The 17,630-nt window shown below is 47.7% G+C and overlaps 4 protein-coding genes across 5 annotated transcripts; 2 read left to right on the top strand and 2 right to left on the bottom strand.

The window, feature by feature from the left end:
* Nucleotides 1–581: 581 nt before the first annotated feature.
* DFL_001745 (uncharacterized protein) lies at nucleotides 582–4,755 on the top strand (the record flags this gene model as incomplete). Its single annotated transcript, XM_067630412.1, has 17 exons — nucleotides 582–752; nucleotides 839–911; nucleotides 983–1,314; nucleotides 1,393–1,536; nucleotides 1,748–1,821; nucleotides 1,901–1,969; nucleotides 2,028–2,204; nucleotides 2,286–2,386; nucleotides 2,450–2,558; nucleotides 2,625–2,762; nucleotides 2,821–2,887; nucleotides 2,982–3,135; nucleotides 3,241–3,409; nucleotides 3,600–3,645; nucleotides 3,831–3,872; nucleotides 3,940–4,019; nucleotides 4,086–4,755. 17 exons carry the CDS (start codon nucleotides 582–584, stop codon nucleotides 4,753–4,755), a joined length of 2,616 nt encoding a protein of 871 aa, XP_067493058.1.
* A 4,283-nt stretch (nucleotides 4,756–9,038) lies between these two features.
* Nucleotides 9,039–13,004, top strand: DFL_001744 (uncharacterized protein; the record flags this gene model as incomplete). Its single annotated transcript, XM_067630411.1, has 1 exon — nucleotides 9,039–13,004. The coding sequence occupies one exon, from the start codon at nucleotides 9,039–9,041 to the stop codon at nucleotides 13,002–13,004; it is 3,966 nt and encodes a 1,321-aa protein (XP_067493057.1).
* Nucleotides 13,005–13,649: 645 nt separating this feature from the next.
* DFL_001743 (uncharacterized protein) lies at nucleotides 13,650–14,084 on the bottom strand (the record flags this gene model as incomplete). Its single annotated transcript, XM_067630410.1, has 1 exon — nucleotides 13,650–14,084. One exon carries the CDS (start codon nucleotides 14,082–14,084, stop codon nucleotides 13,650–13,652), a length of 435 nt encoding a protein of 144 aa, XP_067493056.1.
* A 248-nt stretch (nucleotides 14,085–14,332) lies between these two features.
* On the bottom strand, nucleotides 14,333–16,783 carry DFL_001742 (uncharacterized protein; the record flags this gene model as incomplete). 2 transcript variants are annotated; one of them, XM_067630409.1, is made up of 2 exons in its annotated part: nucleotides 15,430–15,468; nucleotides 15,578–16,783. In XM_067630409.1, 2 exons carry the CDS (start codon nucleotides 16,781–16,783, stop codon nucleotides 15,430–15,432), a joined length of 1,245 nt encoding a protein of 414 aa, XP_067493055.1. The 2 variants fall into 2 exon arrangements, with proteins under 2 accessions (XP_067493054.1, XP_067493055.1); XM_067630408.1 differs by having other exon boundaries at nucleotides 14,333–16,783.
* Between the last annotated feature and the right edge of the window lie 847 nt (nucleotides 16,784–17,630).

The following is a 17,630-nucleotide window of genomic DNA, read 5'->3' as shown; positions in this document are numbered from 1 at the left end:
GTTCCTAGGACCGTTTTTGACCTCCATTATCATCCCGCTCGCCCGCATTGACACGGGCAACTACATGTCCTAATCAATGGTTGAGCATTCTGCTTTTCCCATTCGTGCAGGTACCATCCTGCGTTGGGTGCAGTCTTCCACATAAACTTCTTTCATGAAGTGAGGAGCCAGCCTCGAAGTCTAGGTCGGTGCCCGAATTTCTGCACCAAGAACAACACGTATCGCACGGCTAGGTGCATTTGTAGTTGGTTCCCAGAGGGCCTTTCCTTTATTTGATGCTGGATCTTGAAGCTGCTAGTGTACTTTAGAGTCACTGGCACAAGAACCATTGAGCTAGAGCTGGGATTAACTGATAGCATTGGAGCTTTCTCGAGGTCTCCCCTCGCAGATGCACTTCGATTCTCTTAATCCTCGCAATATTAAGCCTCGATCCCACAATACTTTGCCATTGGTATCAATTTGTTATCGCGAAGGTCGAAGATAACACGTAAAGTCGTAAAATCTAGTCAGCTGCACCTCGAATTCAGCTTCGGAGGTCCAATTGACTAAATCATTTGGTCAAAAAACGGATAGACATTCAAATGACACGCTCCCAGCAGAAGCGCAAGAGGACAGAGGCGTCCCCAGCTCCAAATCCAGATACGGAGCAGCAAACCGTCGTCACAGGTGCGCCGCCGACTAAAAAGGCGCGTCTGAAGCATGAGTTTGTCATTGGGATAGATTGGGGGACTACATGGACTGGAGTTGCTTGGGTATGTTCCCCCGTTATAAACAATGCGGATATATTGGGATTTCCCTTTATACTATATTCCGAGACTCACATATATCAATCCTTTAGACATTAATAACAGGAAACCCGCAAAACGTTAATGAAGATGCCAAAATCAACGTGATACAACAGTGGGCGGCAGGTTAGTTACTGGAAGAAAATATATCGAGTTCTACTTGAAATAACCTTAGATTTCGAAACTTCTGTGTCCAGGCTCCAAGATATCCGATAAAGTCCCGACAGAGTTCGTATACACCGAAGATGGAACCTGGGAAACCATGAAATGGGGATTTCAAGCCCAAGCTCCAGACCTTTCGTCTAAAGTTATCCGCTGGACAAAGTTACTCCTTGACTCTGATTACGCGACCCTTGTCCCAGAAGCTCAGGAGGCTTCTAAAAAGATTCCACATAATAAGGCAGTTATCGAGCTCGTCACAGACTACCTCTCCGCATTGAAAGCTCATATAACAGAAACTTTGATAGTTGTATATGGCCCAACTTTTTTTAAGAAATCAAATCTGAAGTATATACTTACGGTACCTGCGGTATGAAGACTTTGACGTGGTTGCATTTTTTCCATTTCAAAATTTTGGGTCTGCTAAACCGAGATCGGATGTGCTTAGATATGGTCTGAGAAGGCCAAAAAAACTCATCTTGAGGCGGCGGGGAAGGCCGGCTATGGCACCAAAGAGGAATTGGTGCTGATAAGTGAGCCTGAAGCTGCTGCAATAGCAGCCTTCCGGAGCTTGGGCCATGGGCCACTTCGTGTGAGCGAACTCTCCTTAACTCGATGTTTCCCCCCAAAAAAAAACACATTCTAAATCGAACTCGATCGATGTGGCCTTTTGTAGCGATACGACTGTTTTACAGTTGTAGATTGTGGCGGGGGAACCGTTGTAAGTCATATTCAATCGATATATTTACCTAGTTATAGTATCCTATGTACGGACTTGTCAATGTTTTAACGAAACCTGGTAGGACTTGATATCTTATAAAATCATGAATTTTCGTCCCCGTCTTGAATTTCGGGAGATTACAGGCGGCCAAGGAGGGTAATGTCAATGATGGACTGATATTCTTGCATTCAGAGCAACCAGAAGGAGAGATAACTGACCATAAATTGTGCGGTAGTGGCTGCGGCTCAATTTTCATAAACAAAGCATTTGAAACCTACATGATAAAAAGATTTGGCTCTCAAAAGTAAGACCCAGAAAACTTCAAGGGGCTCGTTCGACGTTTTATTAATCGATCTTCCTAGCTACGATTCAATCCCTCAAAAGTCAAAGGCGAGGATGCTAGGCGATTTCGAGCTGGTTAAGCAATCATTTTCGGACGATGAAAACGAGGAGAAGTTTTATATCACTGCTTTCGGCCTCCCACGGAAATACAAGGGTGCCACTGGAGTTGACGAGGACGGCTATCTAACCCTCACTAGGTATGCTAAACGCCTATCAACTGTTTTATGCGTCTTTCCCCTGCAACTCGTGCATATGGCCTGACATTCATGTATGCCTAGGGATGACATGAGGAATATATTTGATCCAACGATCGATTTAATTGTTGCACTGGTCAGTAACCAGGTCAAGGCCGCTGCCGCTGCGTCGCACCGAGTGAAGAGTATGTCCCTTGATTTGCTCGTGCTTAGCTACGGGAATTAGGTTATGCTGACTAAAAATGCAGTGATTCTGCTTGTGGGAGGGTTTGGAGGATCTCCATACCTTCGACGTAGAGTTCAAGAATGGGTTGATAAAGAGAAATACACCATTGAAGTTGCACAGCCGCCTGATGCGTAAGTCTTCTATATTTTACAAATTGATCTTGGGTTTACACTAAATTCTAGACTCCTGGATTGAAGATGGACTTCTATTGCGCGAGGGGCGGTAATGCATGGTATTGAAAGTCAGATTGTAAAAGATCGTATTGCCAGAACCAGCTACGGTGTTTGCGTTGACGTAAGGTTCAACGAGGGAATCCATCCTAAATATCATGTAGAGTAAGCGAGCAAGTCTGGCGTTGATGCATTCTGATTTGCACTGAACACAATGCTCTAGCAATTACCATGACGAATACGATGGAATCTTGCGAGTAAGAGACCAAATGGAATGGTTTATCAAGAAGGCAGGGATTCCTCATTATACTCTTGCCTTCCAAATTTGAAATTCAAACAACAAGCCTTCGAAACCGGAACTAATAGTGATTTTTGATAATCTAGGGAGTTCGAATCAACGGAATCAAAAGTGTTTTCAGGGTCACATACTGCCAGCATTTGGAGACGGAGGAGTTCGTCGACGCTGGTGATTTGAAAATTACAGATACATTATACGCCTATAATGGTGATGATATGCCTACCAAACCTTCTGCCTCCGGTAAGACATTAATATAAATCCTCGAAAACTCGATATGTGGATATATATATTGGAGCTATGGGCAGTTCAGCGCAGCGGGACTGACTTTGTATCGGGTGATTTCAGGAGTGCGCCCACTTTGTGACCTTGAGACGGACCTGAATTCTATCCCGAAAGAGAAGTGGAAAGTTAGGAACAAAACAGATGGAACAAGCTATTATGTGATTGAGTTCGACTTTGTTATGGAAGTAGAGGGTGAAAAGCTGCTGTTTGGGTTGGAAATTGACGGTGTGAGGTATTCAGGGGTCTCAGCAACCTTTCATTAGGCTCTCTAACTACTAAAAATCGACCTAAAAGTGAGACTTTTGAAGAGAAAAGAATAGAGTGTTTGTATAGGTAGATAGGATTAGTAACCATCTTGATTAGCCCGAGTCCATATTGATGAAGCCCGAGAACAATAAACGATTTAAAATGCATAAAAATAGCAACACAGTGTGCTGCGTTGGATTATACAAGATCACGTGCTCGTCGGTACTCAGGCGATCCCGGCCATCTGTCAGACCCTCAACTCAACTCAACTCAACTCAACTCAACCCATCGCTGTTTGCTTCGGGCCATTATTTCGTTGCCGCCCTGCTGGCTTTCTCTAACTTTCTCCCACGACACTACTGCTTCACGTACATACCGACTCCGATCTAAACATCGCCATCTCATAGTCCCCTACCGGCCGGATGGCGTCCAAAACTGCCTATAAACGTGTATGAGATGCCCCTGGGATGCCATTACCAATCAATATGAAGCTGGCTAACATTTGATTCACGATAGCTCACCAAAGAGTACAAGCACATCCAGGAGGAGGCCCCACCGTACATTACTGCGCACCCACTTGAGAGCAATATCTTAGAGTTAGTGGATAAATATGATATCCCCCCATTCTTGGTTTATCTGTCGAGTGGCTAACAATGTCGTAGATGGGTGTATCTCATAGACGGCCCACCGGACACTCCATATACCGGTGGACAGTACTGGGGCACGCTCGTGTTCCCTCCTGACTATCCGTTCAAACCACCAGCGATCCGAATGATGACACCTTCCGGACGCTTCCAGACATCGACAAGGCTGTGCCTTTCAATATCGGACTTCCACCCTAAATCCTTTAATCCCGCCTGGGAAGTTTCTACTATTCTCACCGGTCTTCTATCTTTCATGACGTCGGAAGAAATGACGACGGGATCGATATCTGCGACTCCCGCACAGCGAAAACAACTAGCCGCGATGTCACGATGGTGGAATTCGACAGGTGGCGGTACAAGTACTGGTGGCGGTGGCAAGATAGGGTTTGGTGATGGAGGTGCCCGTTTCAGGGCAGATTGGCCAGAGGTCGATAGGGACAACTGGCAGTGGATGAGAGATCATAAAATTAATCCCCAGAATGGTCGGGTCATGGCTGCCAGCACACCTATACCCACGAAATCGGAAGGCGCAGATGCGCAAGAAAAGCAGGTAGCCGAGCGAATAGTGGTCGCGGAGAGGGCGAGCCAGAGCTGGTTAAGCAGAAACAAAATCATGATTGCGACGGCAATCATCGTTGCCTGGGTTGCTATTGGTAGAGTCTTCCAGCACGATGTTACTGCATCGTGAGATTGCTGGCTGACAGGCCGATTGTAGCATTGGTTATTTTCTGCCGAGGCTAGCGCCTCGTTTATATTCACTCCGATTCTTCTATTGTATCGCCCTGTTATCTTTTTTCGGCTTCCACCTTACCCGCAAAAGCCTAGTGCGACTTTTGCACCTGTGTTTTATTTCCTATTTATGTATTTTGTTCGAACAGGAAGTCAGGCGTCAGAGAAGAGCATGGGAATCGTGAATTGTGTTTGCTTACTCTCAGGTTATAGCATTTTCGTGGAAGTTTTGGGTTTACTGCTTCTCAGCGATATCATCTTATAGAAATTACTCTCCTTTCCTTCTACAGCCGGGAATGGCCTTGTAAGTCTTCTATGCTATGGTAGTTGATAAACACAATGCATATAAGCCTTACTGGTGAGAGACTTGAAATACGAGCTGTACCTCTAGTAATACCTAATGTAAGATCGAGATTATTTCCCCATCGAAATTTAAGTGCTACCAAGGCTCGCGCGTATGCATGCACATGCAAGTTTGCCATTGAAGAGAACCAGCCACGCCCGTTATCCGCCCCCTTCGCCTCTCGGGCCTGCAATGCTTGTCGATGCTTGACCGGAGATTGGGCTAGGGCCACGGAGCATGGATAAACCAGCCGTGCCCAATAGGTGAGTCGGTTATTGTATATATTAGACATCGTATAGATGGTATTATGTATATTGTAGGTTTATAAAGTTACGGAGCCATGGAGCTGCCTTGGAGGTGGTTTGCAAAAATGGAAGCCTGGCCAATAAGCTGACGCTATTACTTTCCTTCCTTGTAGTACCGGTTTTCTGTTTCGCTGGGTGCAGTCCTGAACCTCATTTCGCTTTTTTCTTGTTCCTGCATGAACGAAGGAAGCTTGAACCTGGACAACAAAGTGTGGATACGTCACAACAACGGGCTTTTTCATGAAGATCGCTTTTGGGGAGGCTTGGGACGATAGGAATTCTAGATATAATTCCGGTCGTGGCGAATTCAAGACATTTCATGCATGGGAAAGCCTGCGCTGGCCTCTTGATCCAGAATGACCACGGCTTCGGTGCTATTAGCCTCAATCGCTGTTATAGCAATCTAGGATCGGGATATGGGTGTAGTACACAGTAGAATATTTAGAGATAGGTATGCAGTAAAGGATTCATTGCCGCATCAGCAAACCTCCTTTCGGTTGGCTTAAAGCCTTAATTTGATAGACGATCTGAATACTTGCAGTTTGAGACGGTTACAGACAACGACTTTCTTTCTTTCTTTCTTTCTTTTTTTTTTTTGAAGAAACTATGGGGTTCCGTTCGCTATTGTCGGAGAGTGGAGCTCGAGACCAACGTCGATTAGATTGGGGATAGTCATATTTCGGTGAAATTTTTATAGGACACCGTCGGCCCTAAGAAAATAACCTCGCACCGAGGAAAGGAATTCCGACCGATGCCTCGATTCAGTGTGATTGTATACCTGCGACGCATGGGAGTCTAATACATTGTTGGTTAATAAGGTTGAGTTGGTAAGAAACTCCAAGGGTATATCCTTGGGTCGGATCAATTGATCTGCTTCTGCGGGTGCATATGGGGATGTGTCGAAAGCGGCACTGATGTGAATCTACGGCTTCGGGAACCGATCTCAATAATTTGCGGCATTTATAGTTGAGCTTCCGATTTCTTAGCCCCAGTTGGGATATGTTCCGATCCTCTTGTTGTCATGTTGGCGATAATCGAACAATACTCGCATGTTGTGCCAGAGCGCCGTCTTACCATGGTTACAGCATCTTGAAGCTCAAAGGATGTTGGGACAATCGGGTTACATATTTTGACAGGCAGTGGGACTATGCGAGCTGTCATGATTATCGGGTTGGAATCCTTTATAGATGCTGAACGATCAATTCGGAAGGAGACACTGACGAATGAGCTCGCAAAGCTTTAAAGGTGACTGTGGATGGTTCATGACCTTTTCTTTTGTTTTTGACTTTGATGCACTATCCCGCAGGTCCGGCCTAAACCCCTTAGTTTCATCTTGATAGATGAAAGTCAGCCAACGCTAATTGTCCCGGTTCTCGAGACTTGGCTGCACCGTCGAGATTATGAACATCGAATGGGTATCACGATAATCACCTTCGGGTTGCACAGCAGGTAAGATGGTAAAGCATCAATTTTATGCAGATTTGATGCTCGATGCGACGTCTCTTTAGCAGTCTCGTGAGAAAGGTCACATGCTGGAACAAACCAAAAAATAGAAGCAAAGAACGGGAAGTCAAAAGCGCAAAAAAAACCGGCAAGGAAGAAAGTGTGCCTGGCAGGGATTATCGGCCGGGGATCAAAAAGGGTTTTCTCCTGGCGCTGGCCCGGTGAGGAGGCCAACCCAAGCGATCATTTCCTGGCCTGAAGCCAACCAGAGGCCCCTTTTAATGGCTGGCCAGCACCGGCGACACTTGCTGCCCAATAACTGGCGTTTTTTGGGACCCGGATTTAGGGGCTCCCACGTCTGTACTCGGGTCGAGAATTAAGTGCAATCGCATTCTCGCCGATGTTGATCGAGTCCCGCTGAACAGCTGCAGATGCGTGAAGATAGATGCCCAATAATTGGTGGTGATTGTGCAATTGTGCGCCACAGGGTCGGCTCTACAGATCAAGGAGGGGCACTGATTCATACGAACACGAGACGTTAATGACCGAGCCTTTTCTTCTTCCTCGACACAGTCAAGCTTGCATGGTCTGGACTGGGTTTCCGGTCAATGTTGGTGCAGATAAGCTCAGGACTCGAAATGTTTTCCAAGATGGTTCATGGATTGTATCAGCGGCTAGTGGCATGCTTTTATCAAAGATCATGGCGAGCAGAGGTCGTTATTTCAACCGAGATTCGACGACCACCACGAAGCGCCTTTGCGAGATTTTCGAACTCGTTGTCAAGTCGGGCTGTCATGGAATGGATGAATTCGCTCAATGACAGCGTTAACAATTATCAGGATCTGGGCAGAAGTTTTCTCATCAGAGCAATTACGAAATGCCATGGAGAAACCGCGGGTTAGCCTTCGAGGGTTGGAATTTCTTCCATATCCATTCTTGTCATCGCGTGAACAGCAAAAGAAATGAACAGGGATCCCTGTGTGTTTTCTTCGAACGGATGGACTTCCTTGAACATGGGTTAGACTGGTGGGCTCGGGGGCAGGAGATCAGACTGTCACTGTCCAAAAAGAACAGCCCTGAATGGCTAACGACCGCTGGGTGGATTCGATCAATGCTCCACTCAGGTGCTTGAGGTGGACAGGGTCGTTTCTTTTCCTGCAGAGCGCGCATGGGTCGTCCTTTTTTTCCCTTCCATTTTGCTGTACCTGAGCCGTTCCTGCGGCTTGTGGATTTAATTTCAAACAAGGCCAATATCAAAGCAGAGTGTCTGAGAACAAACCAGCCTTAATATCCGTCTCTCCCGCTTTTGCCTTTCATTCCAAGCGTCTTAACATCTCTTTAGAGAAGATAGAAGGAAGTCCCGACACTTCTTCGACCTCTATTGTTCCTCTCACGCTCTTAGCGTAGCCACTCATTAGGCCTGTTGTTTATTTGCGGTCCATTCAAAAAAACCACCGACATTCGTTTTCAAGGTCGCCTTATTCGTGTTTTTAGCTTGTTGGAATAGTAGAAACAGGAATCTGGATAGGAGGATCCGAACCTAGTTCCAGTTCTAGCTGCAGCTGCAATATTATTATTACTAGGTGTAGGCGACGATAGTGGACACATCGACTGTATCGTGGGAAAGGGAAAAAAAGGATATCGCGGGTGGTAGTCGACGTTGTTGCACCGAGGCTCAGGTTCAGGTCAACGACACGCTCCGAATTTCCAACGCAGACAACTCGAAACACTTCCCTTACAGTCTGACAGCACTCTCCTCCTCCTCCTCCTCCTTTTATCTACTCCACCATCTCCATCGCTATCAACAGCTAGACAGCACTATCTTGAAGAGAAAAAAACATAGCCTCGACGGCCATCGATTGGGACTACTGTCTACTCCCTTCTTAACTTCTCTCGCCTGCATTATATACAAACCTTAAACCTCATTTCGTCTTTTCTTGATTCTACTCCGCTGAGCGGTTAAGGCCTTTAACAACCATCATATGTCTCCTTACTTCATCTAAATTAACAAAAGTAATTGGTATGGCGGGGTTCCTGGGTTAATCGTTTTATTTTTATGTATCGAAACTGACTGGGTCGAACAGAAATCCTTCGCCTGGATCCATCAACCCTAGCTACAAGTTCTACACTCCCTTTAACAAAACATTCAAGATGCATCGACTACTCACGAAAAAACACCGGGACGATGAGCAGCCTAAAGCTCAAAATAAACTTCGCTCTTTCAAACGTAACAAGAGTCAGCCTCCACCGGCTTCCCGACCCCAAGTCGACCTCACACAGGCCCTTCCACCTACTGATGACTTTCGAATATCCTTAATGATGCCTAATTTGGAAAAACGGTTCAGTGTTCTCCGAGAAGGCGAAGACCAAGAAGGCACGGGAGCCAGCGGAATGGGCTCTGGAGCACTTGCTTCTGGGACTCTCTTCAAGGATGACAAGGATGGTGAATTCGCCAAACCAACTGTAGCAGGCTTGACAGATATAACCGAAGTTGCATCAATTAGAAGTGGGTCAAGGGCCGAGGGTTCATTTGATTTACCTGGGAGAGCTGCTCAAACGGAAGACTACTCGGGTAGCATTATGGATAGGCCGAGACAGGGGGAAGGTAACGTTTTGTTTGGGGGCAGGCAAAAAGTGTTTCGAATCAATCCAGTCGCGGCAGGTTCAGATGATGTCGAAGAATCTCCTCTTTCCCCAATTGGACGCGGTAGGATTGGAGGACGGGCTTTATATACTGATGACCTGCCAGCACAGAGTGGATCTCGCAAAGCTTCAACTGCCGACCGAGAGTCTCCCCGTAGCCAAAGCCCACCCCCTTCAAACTACAACCTCGATCGGAATACCCAATCTTCCACAAATTCAGGGCCGAGTTCGCTTACTAGATCCTCGACTACGGCGACATCAACTTCGTCGAACTCTCGTAACTTTACTCAAAATACTTTCGTTAATGCAATGGCTTCGACCACTTCGAGCAAACCTAGAAAGTTGATTTACGAGCAAGCCTTGGATCGGGATAACAGTGAAAGGGAACAGAATATGCTGGAGACCCACCTTGAAAGCCACAAGCTAGCCATTATGGCCCAGAAGAGGGCCGGCTCGGCAAGCCCTCATCCTTACTCGGAAGAAGATGAGAGGAGGAGAGCCATGTCTCCGCCAGTGCGTTCTTTTGCAAGGCCATTCTCGCCTTCTCACCACGAAGATCTAGAGCCACGCGGCAGACTCGATATTTCCCAAAACAACCCTAAGCCTCAAATACCTAGTTTGAGAACATCAGAATCGTCACCAGCCCTGATAACCTCGAAGACCCAAGCGAACGATGTCCCCTTCTCCTTTGGATTCGAACAGAGCGGTGGCTCCCCAAAGACGATATCTCCTAGATTAGAAACAGCCGTCAATAACCATGGATTACCAACACCACGACCGGAGAGTGATGAGTATCATGATAACCGACTTCCTATCGCCGCGACAGGCCCAACCCCGTCCCCTTCACCTCTCACCGAAAAATATTCAACCGGCCCTATCATTTCTCGCGATTCGGAATTCACACTTGACGAAGCTCAAGGAACGAAGCCTACCTCAAGGCGATCCTCAGTATCTGAACTATCCCAGCGGCCCCAGCAGGGACCACAGACTACTTTTTATGAGGCCTCTGATAGCGAACGAGAGATCAATGATGGTGCTTCCTCCGTTTACGATGACGATGAAGACCCGTATATACCTTTTGAACAACCCCTTGCGAACCATATTCCGGCTTCTTCGCCTCCTCACAAGCCTCAAGGGCATATTGTTCCAGCATTCCCTTTGGAAAAGCAGATGCTCAACCCTCACAGTCTTTCTCCAACTCAAGCACCTCACGATTTCACTCCTTTGCACGACAGTGATTCACCAACGCTCCCGCCAAACGCTGGATTGAGCAATATGATTCGGCAGCACCTGAGATCAGATAGCGGGATATCTTCTATCTATGCACCTTCAATGCATGGGAAAATTTCAGAACCACTCCCGGAACCTCCATCCCTGGCACAGGCTCTAGCTACCTGGAACCAAGACCAATATCCGGACTATGACGAAGAGGCACCTTTCCAACCAGACGCCCCCCAAGTGGAAGTTCATGAGCCTAAGCCCAAATTCTCCCTATCTGAGCTTAAGAAGAAAGAGGCGGAGGAAAAGAAACCTCAGGTAGAAAAGCCAGCGGCTGCGTTAAAGAGCATTCCAATGGAGAGAAACCGCTCTGATAACACACTTTCCACCGGCGATGATGAAACGGACGAATGGCGAACACAACTTGAGGAGAAAAAAAAGATGTTGCAGCAACGTTTGCAAGAGCACAGCGGCAGAAACTCCCCTGCTCCTGGTTTCGCTGATAGCACAGAGGATCTCCCAAAGAACTCTATTCTTAAGCCGGGTATGCTAGGGAATATGCTTAAAGGCAAGAGCTCACCAGCCTCGACCCCTGGCAAGGAAGAGTCCAAGGCACTGAAGATGCTTGGTATATCTCCTTTGCTAAACCAATCGAAAGAGTCGTTTGGGCGCAGGGAAGATGAAGAGGAAGCCGTTTTGGATCGGTCCGAGGAAAGGTTGCGTCTGCAAAGTCGTCCTGATATGCACCAACCACACTCCGACGCACGTTCCCGCGGTCCTGGGCCGATGCCTGGACAGAGACCTCACCATCCGTACGGCCAAGGCTCTCCTGGACCTGGGCGTCCTTATCCTTTACACCAAGGCCCTAGTCCCCATAACCAACCTCATCCAAATGGTCCTCGCTCCTTCTTACCCATGACGGCTCCACCCCAAAACAGTTCTAGAAAGGGGGCGGGTCATATCCCAATTGAGGCTGGCATGCCACCAGCGTCTAACATGCATCGCGAGTTCGTCGAACAGGGTCGCGGTGGACAGCGACAAGGGCCTGGAATGCCACCCCATATGCAACACCGCAGCCCACCTCCCAGCCGTGGATATGAGCCGATGGGCCGGTCTGAATTTCGCCCTCCTCATGATCGTCAGGATGGGAGAGGCCCACCACTTCAACAAAGCGGCCGCCCTAGGACGCGCTCAAATGCTCAACCGCCACCTAATGAGTTTATGCATAAGTCACCTCCACACTCCAAGGGGCCAATGCGACAGAGGCCGTCCGAAGAGGACCTGCGTGGGCGACAAAGAGGGCCACCCAGAATGCCAGGCGTTAATGATATGAATGGTGTCATGACAACTGTTACGACTGGAACAGCCCCCTTGCCGCTCAATATTGACAAGAAGCCACAGACAAGCAAAGGAAAGCAGGCCGATCCAGTGCAGCAAAGGGAACCTCAATTGAGAACTGAGGCCAAGCCCGCCGAACCAGTGGCCCGAGACCGACGGCCAGGGAATTTGACTGTTTCTTCCACCGAGGCCGTTTCACAATCTAGGTTCTCCACGGAGGACTCTCCACAAGGTTCTAGCTTCGTCGGGCGTTTCCGAAGCAACAGCAAATCCCACAAGATTACCAGCATCGCAATGTTTGAGCAGGAAAATGCAAGCCAACCGAGCCTGCCATCTCCACCCAAGTTGCCCCAGACCGTGCCCTCGAGCATGTCGAAGGCCCCGCTTACAGCTTCGTCTGGAAACGCCCAAACACTTGCAGAACTAACTGGGTCTGACGGCGCTAACCCTGCTTTCCAAAAGACTGGGGCTCCTGCAGCGGGCGCGAGAGACGGAAAACGGCCGAGGATTAGAAAGGCAGATATTAGTGAGCCAACTCTTCTCCACACGACGTCACAGATGCCAGTTTCCAACCTCATCGACGCTGGTAGTAAGGTCTACCACAGAGTCCTCCCCCCAGGCCTGAGCGATTCACCTCAGGTGAGGCAGCGATCTGGCTCTGATGAATCAGCGTCTAGAGTTCCCCGTGGAGCCGCAATGCCCCCTCAGGGTCAACGCACGAGTGATCCGGATAATGATAGAACCCGCGTTCTACGCAAAGCGGCTAGTGATGGCAGCAGTCTTCGCGAACGTGCTGCTAGTAGCAGTAGACACAGGCCGGCCATGCCATCTCCGATGCCCTACTTTGGAACAGATGGTCGCCCCCTTAATGCGGCTCCTCATCCCTTCCCTAACAACGCTCCGGCTGGAATGATATAGACGCCTAAAAAAATTGAATTTTCATGATTACCAGCATATATACATTAAGTAGCGCGCTAACCCTCCATTCCCCTATCCCCCTTTTTTTTTTTTTTTACCCTTAATTATATATTCCTTCCTGGGTTTAACATATCCCTTTCTTTTACAATTTCCTTTGTCACCGTTTTTTTAAGGGATTCCATATCGGCGTCTAAGGGGAGTTAGCTGAACGGCATGAATTGTAGTTTTTTCAACGATCCTAAGGATGAAGGGGCAAATCGGAATGAAAATAAACCTGGGATCCTTAAAGTGAAGAGCAGCCTTTTTCTTCTTGTCTCTCTCATACCATAATGTTTTTCTTCCTTTATATATTTCCTTACGAACAAACGGTAGTTTCTTTGATAATTACCACGGCCATTGCAGCGCATGGCGGTGAACCTTTCCCAATTACTATTTTTCTTTCTACATTCTTCACGTCGACGTCTATTATGCTTCTTTCATGTATATTCCTGACCCGGAGAGCGTGTGTGTAGCTTCCACTCCTCTCCGTTATTATTAGTATTATTTCCATGATTCTGTTCCATTCAGGGCGAATAAATCGTAATGGAACTTCTCAAACATCGCATGTGAGAAAAAAAAAGCGTAAACAAAAGCCAAGCAGAAGGATCAAAGCGTCTGTGGAACCATGGCAATAGCAATCACGTATTCTCCGTCGTGTGATATCGACACCTGTCCGTTTCCAATTTTCTCTCCGCTCCCGTCTCTAATTGTTAACAAGGGCTCGCCACGGGACCCTTTCATAATTTCAAAGTTCTTCCACCCTATCCATTGTTCTTTCGTTGTTGGAATGAGATTTGTTGAGGCTTTATAAGCAGCTTCTTTGGCCGCCCAGCGTGTAGCTAGAAAGCGTATCGCCGGATTTGATAGTGCGGGTGTATGGTTTAGAGGTTCTGTAGATGAAAATCTTTGGAACTCGGCAAGTTCGTTTGAAGTCAAGATTCGACGTGTGAACTTTGAGATAGGCCTCCGAGAGAGGAGGGACAGAAGACGAGGTAGGTGGAGTATATCGACGCCGATGCCATGGGCAAAGGCACCGTTCATTGCTGATGTGGTGTTGATGTTGTATTTTGGAAAGTTGGCAGGAATTTTGAGTTGAGGATGAAGCCAAAGATGGGACGAAACTCTATGTTTGTGGAACAATGGTAGCCTATGTTTAGACGGTGCTGGATCGGGTAGGACCCAAAATGGTAATTTGATATCATATCTTAGTGCCCTTCCACATTATCGTACAGACCCCACCGCTTAATTACCTAGTATACATGATAATAAAATACAGAGAAAAAGCGGGCTTAAGCAGACAGTCCAGTCCACCCTCGCTTTGCTTTCTCCTTCTTTCTTTTCGCCTTCGCGGCTTCTCGCTTCTTTCTTTTCCACTGCCTATTCCAATCTCCTCTATTTTCATAGAAGACCTTCTCCCATACCTGAGCTATGGATAACTGCTCCTTCTCGCTTTCGGAATCATTTGCTTCTTGCAACTGTTGTTTTGATTTTCGAGCTGGGACTGATGTCTTAGGCGTGGTCGGCTTCACAGTCTCCTCGATGTCTCGGTCATTCTCATCCTCGTCATCGAATGTTTTCTTCTTCCCGGCCCATCCAGTGACACCACTTCCGGCACCAGTCTTGGCCTTGACTGGGTACCCGATAACAGGAGCGGTAGCACCAAAATCGTCCTCATCATCATCGAATGTCATTTTCTTGCCGGCCCAACCAACAACACCGCTTCCCGCTCCTGTTTTAGCTTTTGGTGCTGCGGGAGCAGGGGCGTCGGTCATATCGAAATCATCGGCATCGCTGAACGTCTTCTTCTTCCCAGCCCAACCGACAATTTTACTTCCAGAACCGGTCTTCGGTTGCTCAACCTCATTCGCCGCGAAGGTATCCTTTCGTTTCGGAGCGACTACGGGTTGTCGAGTTACGAGGGGTATTTCGGTTTGCTCTTCGGGCTCTACCATTTCGATATCTCCTGTGTTCTTGGTATTATCTGTCTCCTGTGCAGAGGTAGCTTGCTTTTCAAGTAGCTCTCCGGTTGTCAAAATTTTGGGTAGCTTGGCTGAGCCCCAGATGGATATTGCAAGCAAGCCGTCGTCATGTGCGTGCGGGAACAATAGTCGTACGCCTGTAGAAGGTTTTCGTGGGGCGCTTTTCTCCTCAGCCGTAATCGTTGGGAAGTAGTTCCGCTTAATCGAGATCTCGAAGTCATTAGGGAAAGGTAAGAAATCTTTAAAACGAGGGGCGACAGCCGTATCCGGTGTCGGTGCCCCGGATCGATATCGCTCTGCTTGAGGGGTAATTGGAGTATATAGAACGCTATCGTCGAAGCGATTTGCTGAAGGTTGGTCATCTTCTGCCTCACTATCGGCTTCCTCTCCTTGCCCATCACTCTCATCTAGGTCCGCTCCAAAAAATTTAAATTGGCCGGTTGCTTCTGTATCCAAAGATAATTTCGGTTTGAAGATATTCGTAAGGTTTGCGAAATTCAAGGATGGTTGTTTGGCTTTTGGTTCGGCCGCTGGTGTAGGCTTTGGTTCCTGTACCTCTGTCGACCCTGCTTCAGCTTCAGATTCAGAGCCGGAGTCCTGGCTCGAGGTAGAGTTGGACGAGTTAGACCCTGAAGTCTCTGGCGAACTCTCATCCACATTTCCAGAACTTGAGCCAGCTTTTCCAGATGACGCTTCTGCAGAGTCATCCGCGCTTTCGCTCTCGCTGTTGCTTTCTAGATCGTCGTCGCTCTCGCTGGTACCAGAGGCGGAACTTGAGGCGGTCAAGGACTTAGAATTCGTCAAAGGAGCATCAACTGCCCCAGATGAGCTGTCAAATTCCTCTTGACTATCATCATTTTTACTCGATGAAGAATGCTGCTCCTCCTCCTGAACACTCAGCTTCCTCCGCTTCGCAGGCGCCCCCTCGATAACCTCACCAGCATCATTAACCCATCCGACGCCTTCCACAAACTCTGCACTCCTCTCTACGGAATCTGTCGGCAAGCTGCTCATCTTGAGGAAAGATGGAAATTTTGTAGAATTCTTGAATTCCTTCACGATCACCTGATTTTTTACCGCCCTGCCCTTAGACTTCTTCTTGCTCGGTTTGTCCTCTCCAAGATCCGATTTTTTAACCTCAGACGCTATAACCGGGGGTAGGACTGTCTTGAAAAGACACTCAGAGGTGCCCGCCGAAGGGTTACTCTTGCCTTTCCCAGCTTTCAAAGTGGCATCTTTCGTCCACCCCCGCTTAACCTGTCTCCCTTCCGGTAGCTCGAACCCAGGAAGCACCCCGTCCTCTCTTTTGCTCTTCTTTGGCGGGCTGATTTCCTTAACTTTCTCTGCCCCGTCTCCGTTCGGATTCAATACAGCCTCCTTAGCCGGCCTAGCTTCCTCAACACTCATCTTGACTCCCCGAAATACTGTTCCATTGTATTTCCTCCTCAGCGCTTCTGCTTCTGCTCGTGGAAGTGTGACAAACCCATAGCTCTTCTCTGGGAACGTATCGATCGCATGGAAAGAAGCAGTAGATAAGTGTTTTGCCGCTACAATCGCCTTCGCCGACTCCGCTGTTAAAGGTGTTATATATAACCGGATAGGGCCCGATGTGGATTTTTTGGTCGGAGATGTATCTTTCTTCGATTTTTTAGATTTTGGGGCCAAGTCGTTAGCCTTTTCCGGGGGCGATTGTGAAGATTGTGACTGTTTGGGGGCCGGCTTGAAGCTATCGCGGCGCCTCTTCGACGAGGATTTCTCCATCTCGTGGGATGATGTTGAGGGGAACTGGCTAGAGTTTAGAATCGCGAAGTTTTTCAGCAGAAAATTTGGGTTTCAAGAAAGCATTGGGTCGGCTAGGATCCGAAAATAGACTAGTGGATGCGGCATCCGATTCCAACATCCTTCAACACATTAAAATGGCACGCCAAAGGCTGTCCCTAATGGCAGGGTGAAGTTGGTTATAGTCTGACGAATAAACTACCTAGGTACCTAAGTACGCGGGCCAAACCTTCAAAAAGCCATCGTTTTCCTGTTTTCCAATTGTACAAAATGAACAAGCAGTTATAGTTTTTGGAGGCAATTCCCCAAAAGTAACAATGCTTAGACAATTGTCGACAACGTATTGCTCCGCTTGACAGCATTGGCAAGCACAATCAAAGTCGGATCGAGCTGAGCGGTTAATGGCATTTTACCAGCATTTAACACGCTTCACTTTGGATTTCCTTAGACGTCCTTCTGCGCAAGGGAGATACCGACTAAAAAAAGGCCAAGCTTCTTCCGTGGTTCGGAGAATCTACCCTCAAAGATAGCTATATTAAAGCCCGAAACGGCTACCGGGCCTCAACTAAATCTAAGGTCGAGTATACTACGCGCTCTAGGCCGTTGTCGAGCCGGTCTTAGCTAAAACATCGAATATTTGGACTCGACTCGACTAGCAACGAAGTAAAAGTTTTAGATTTCTTGGAACAAGCAATTCCAAGGATTGTCGATTCTAGGTTTGAGTCGACCTGCTACCTGTTTCATAAAGATCTTACGGTGAGAATAAAAGTGCGTCTAACTTAATAGCACGGAAATTTGAAAGCGCTGATGATTACTCCATTTTGACAGG

The sequence above is a fragment of the Arthrobotrys flagrans genome (assembly GCF_004000055.1).
Source record: "Arthrobotrys flagrans strain CBS H-5679 chromosome Unknown unitig_3, whole genome shotgun sequence".
NCBI classification, from domain to species: Eukaryota; Fungi; Ascomycota; class Orbiliomycetes; order Orbiliales; family Orbiliaceae; genus Arthrobotrys; species Arthrobotrys flagrans.
Note: the sequence above shows the minus strand (reverse complement) of the source record. Positions and strands in the feature narration are given on the sequence as shown.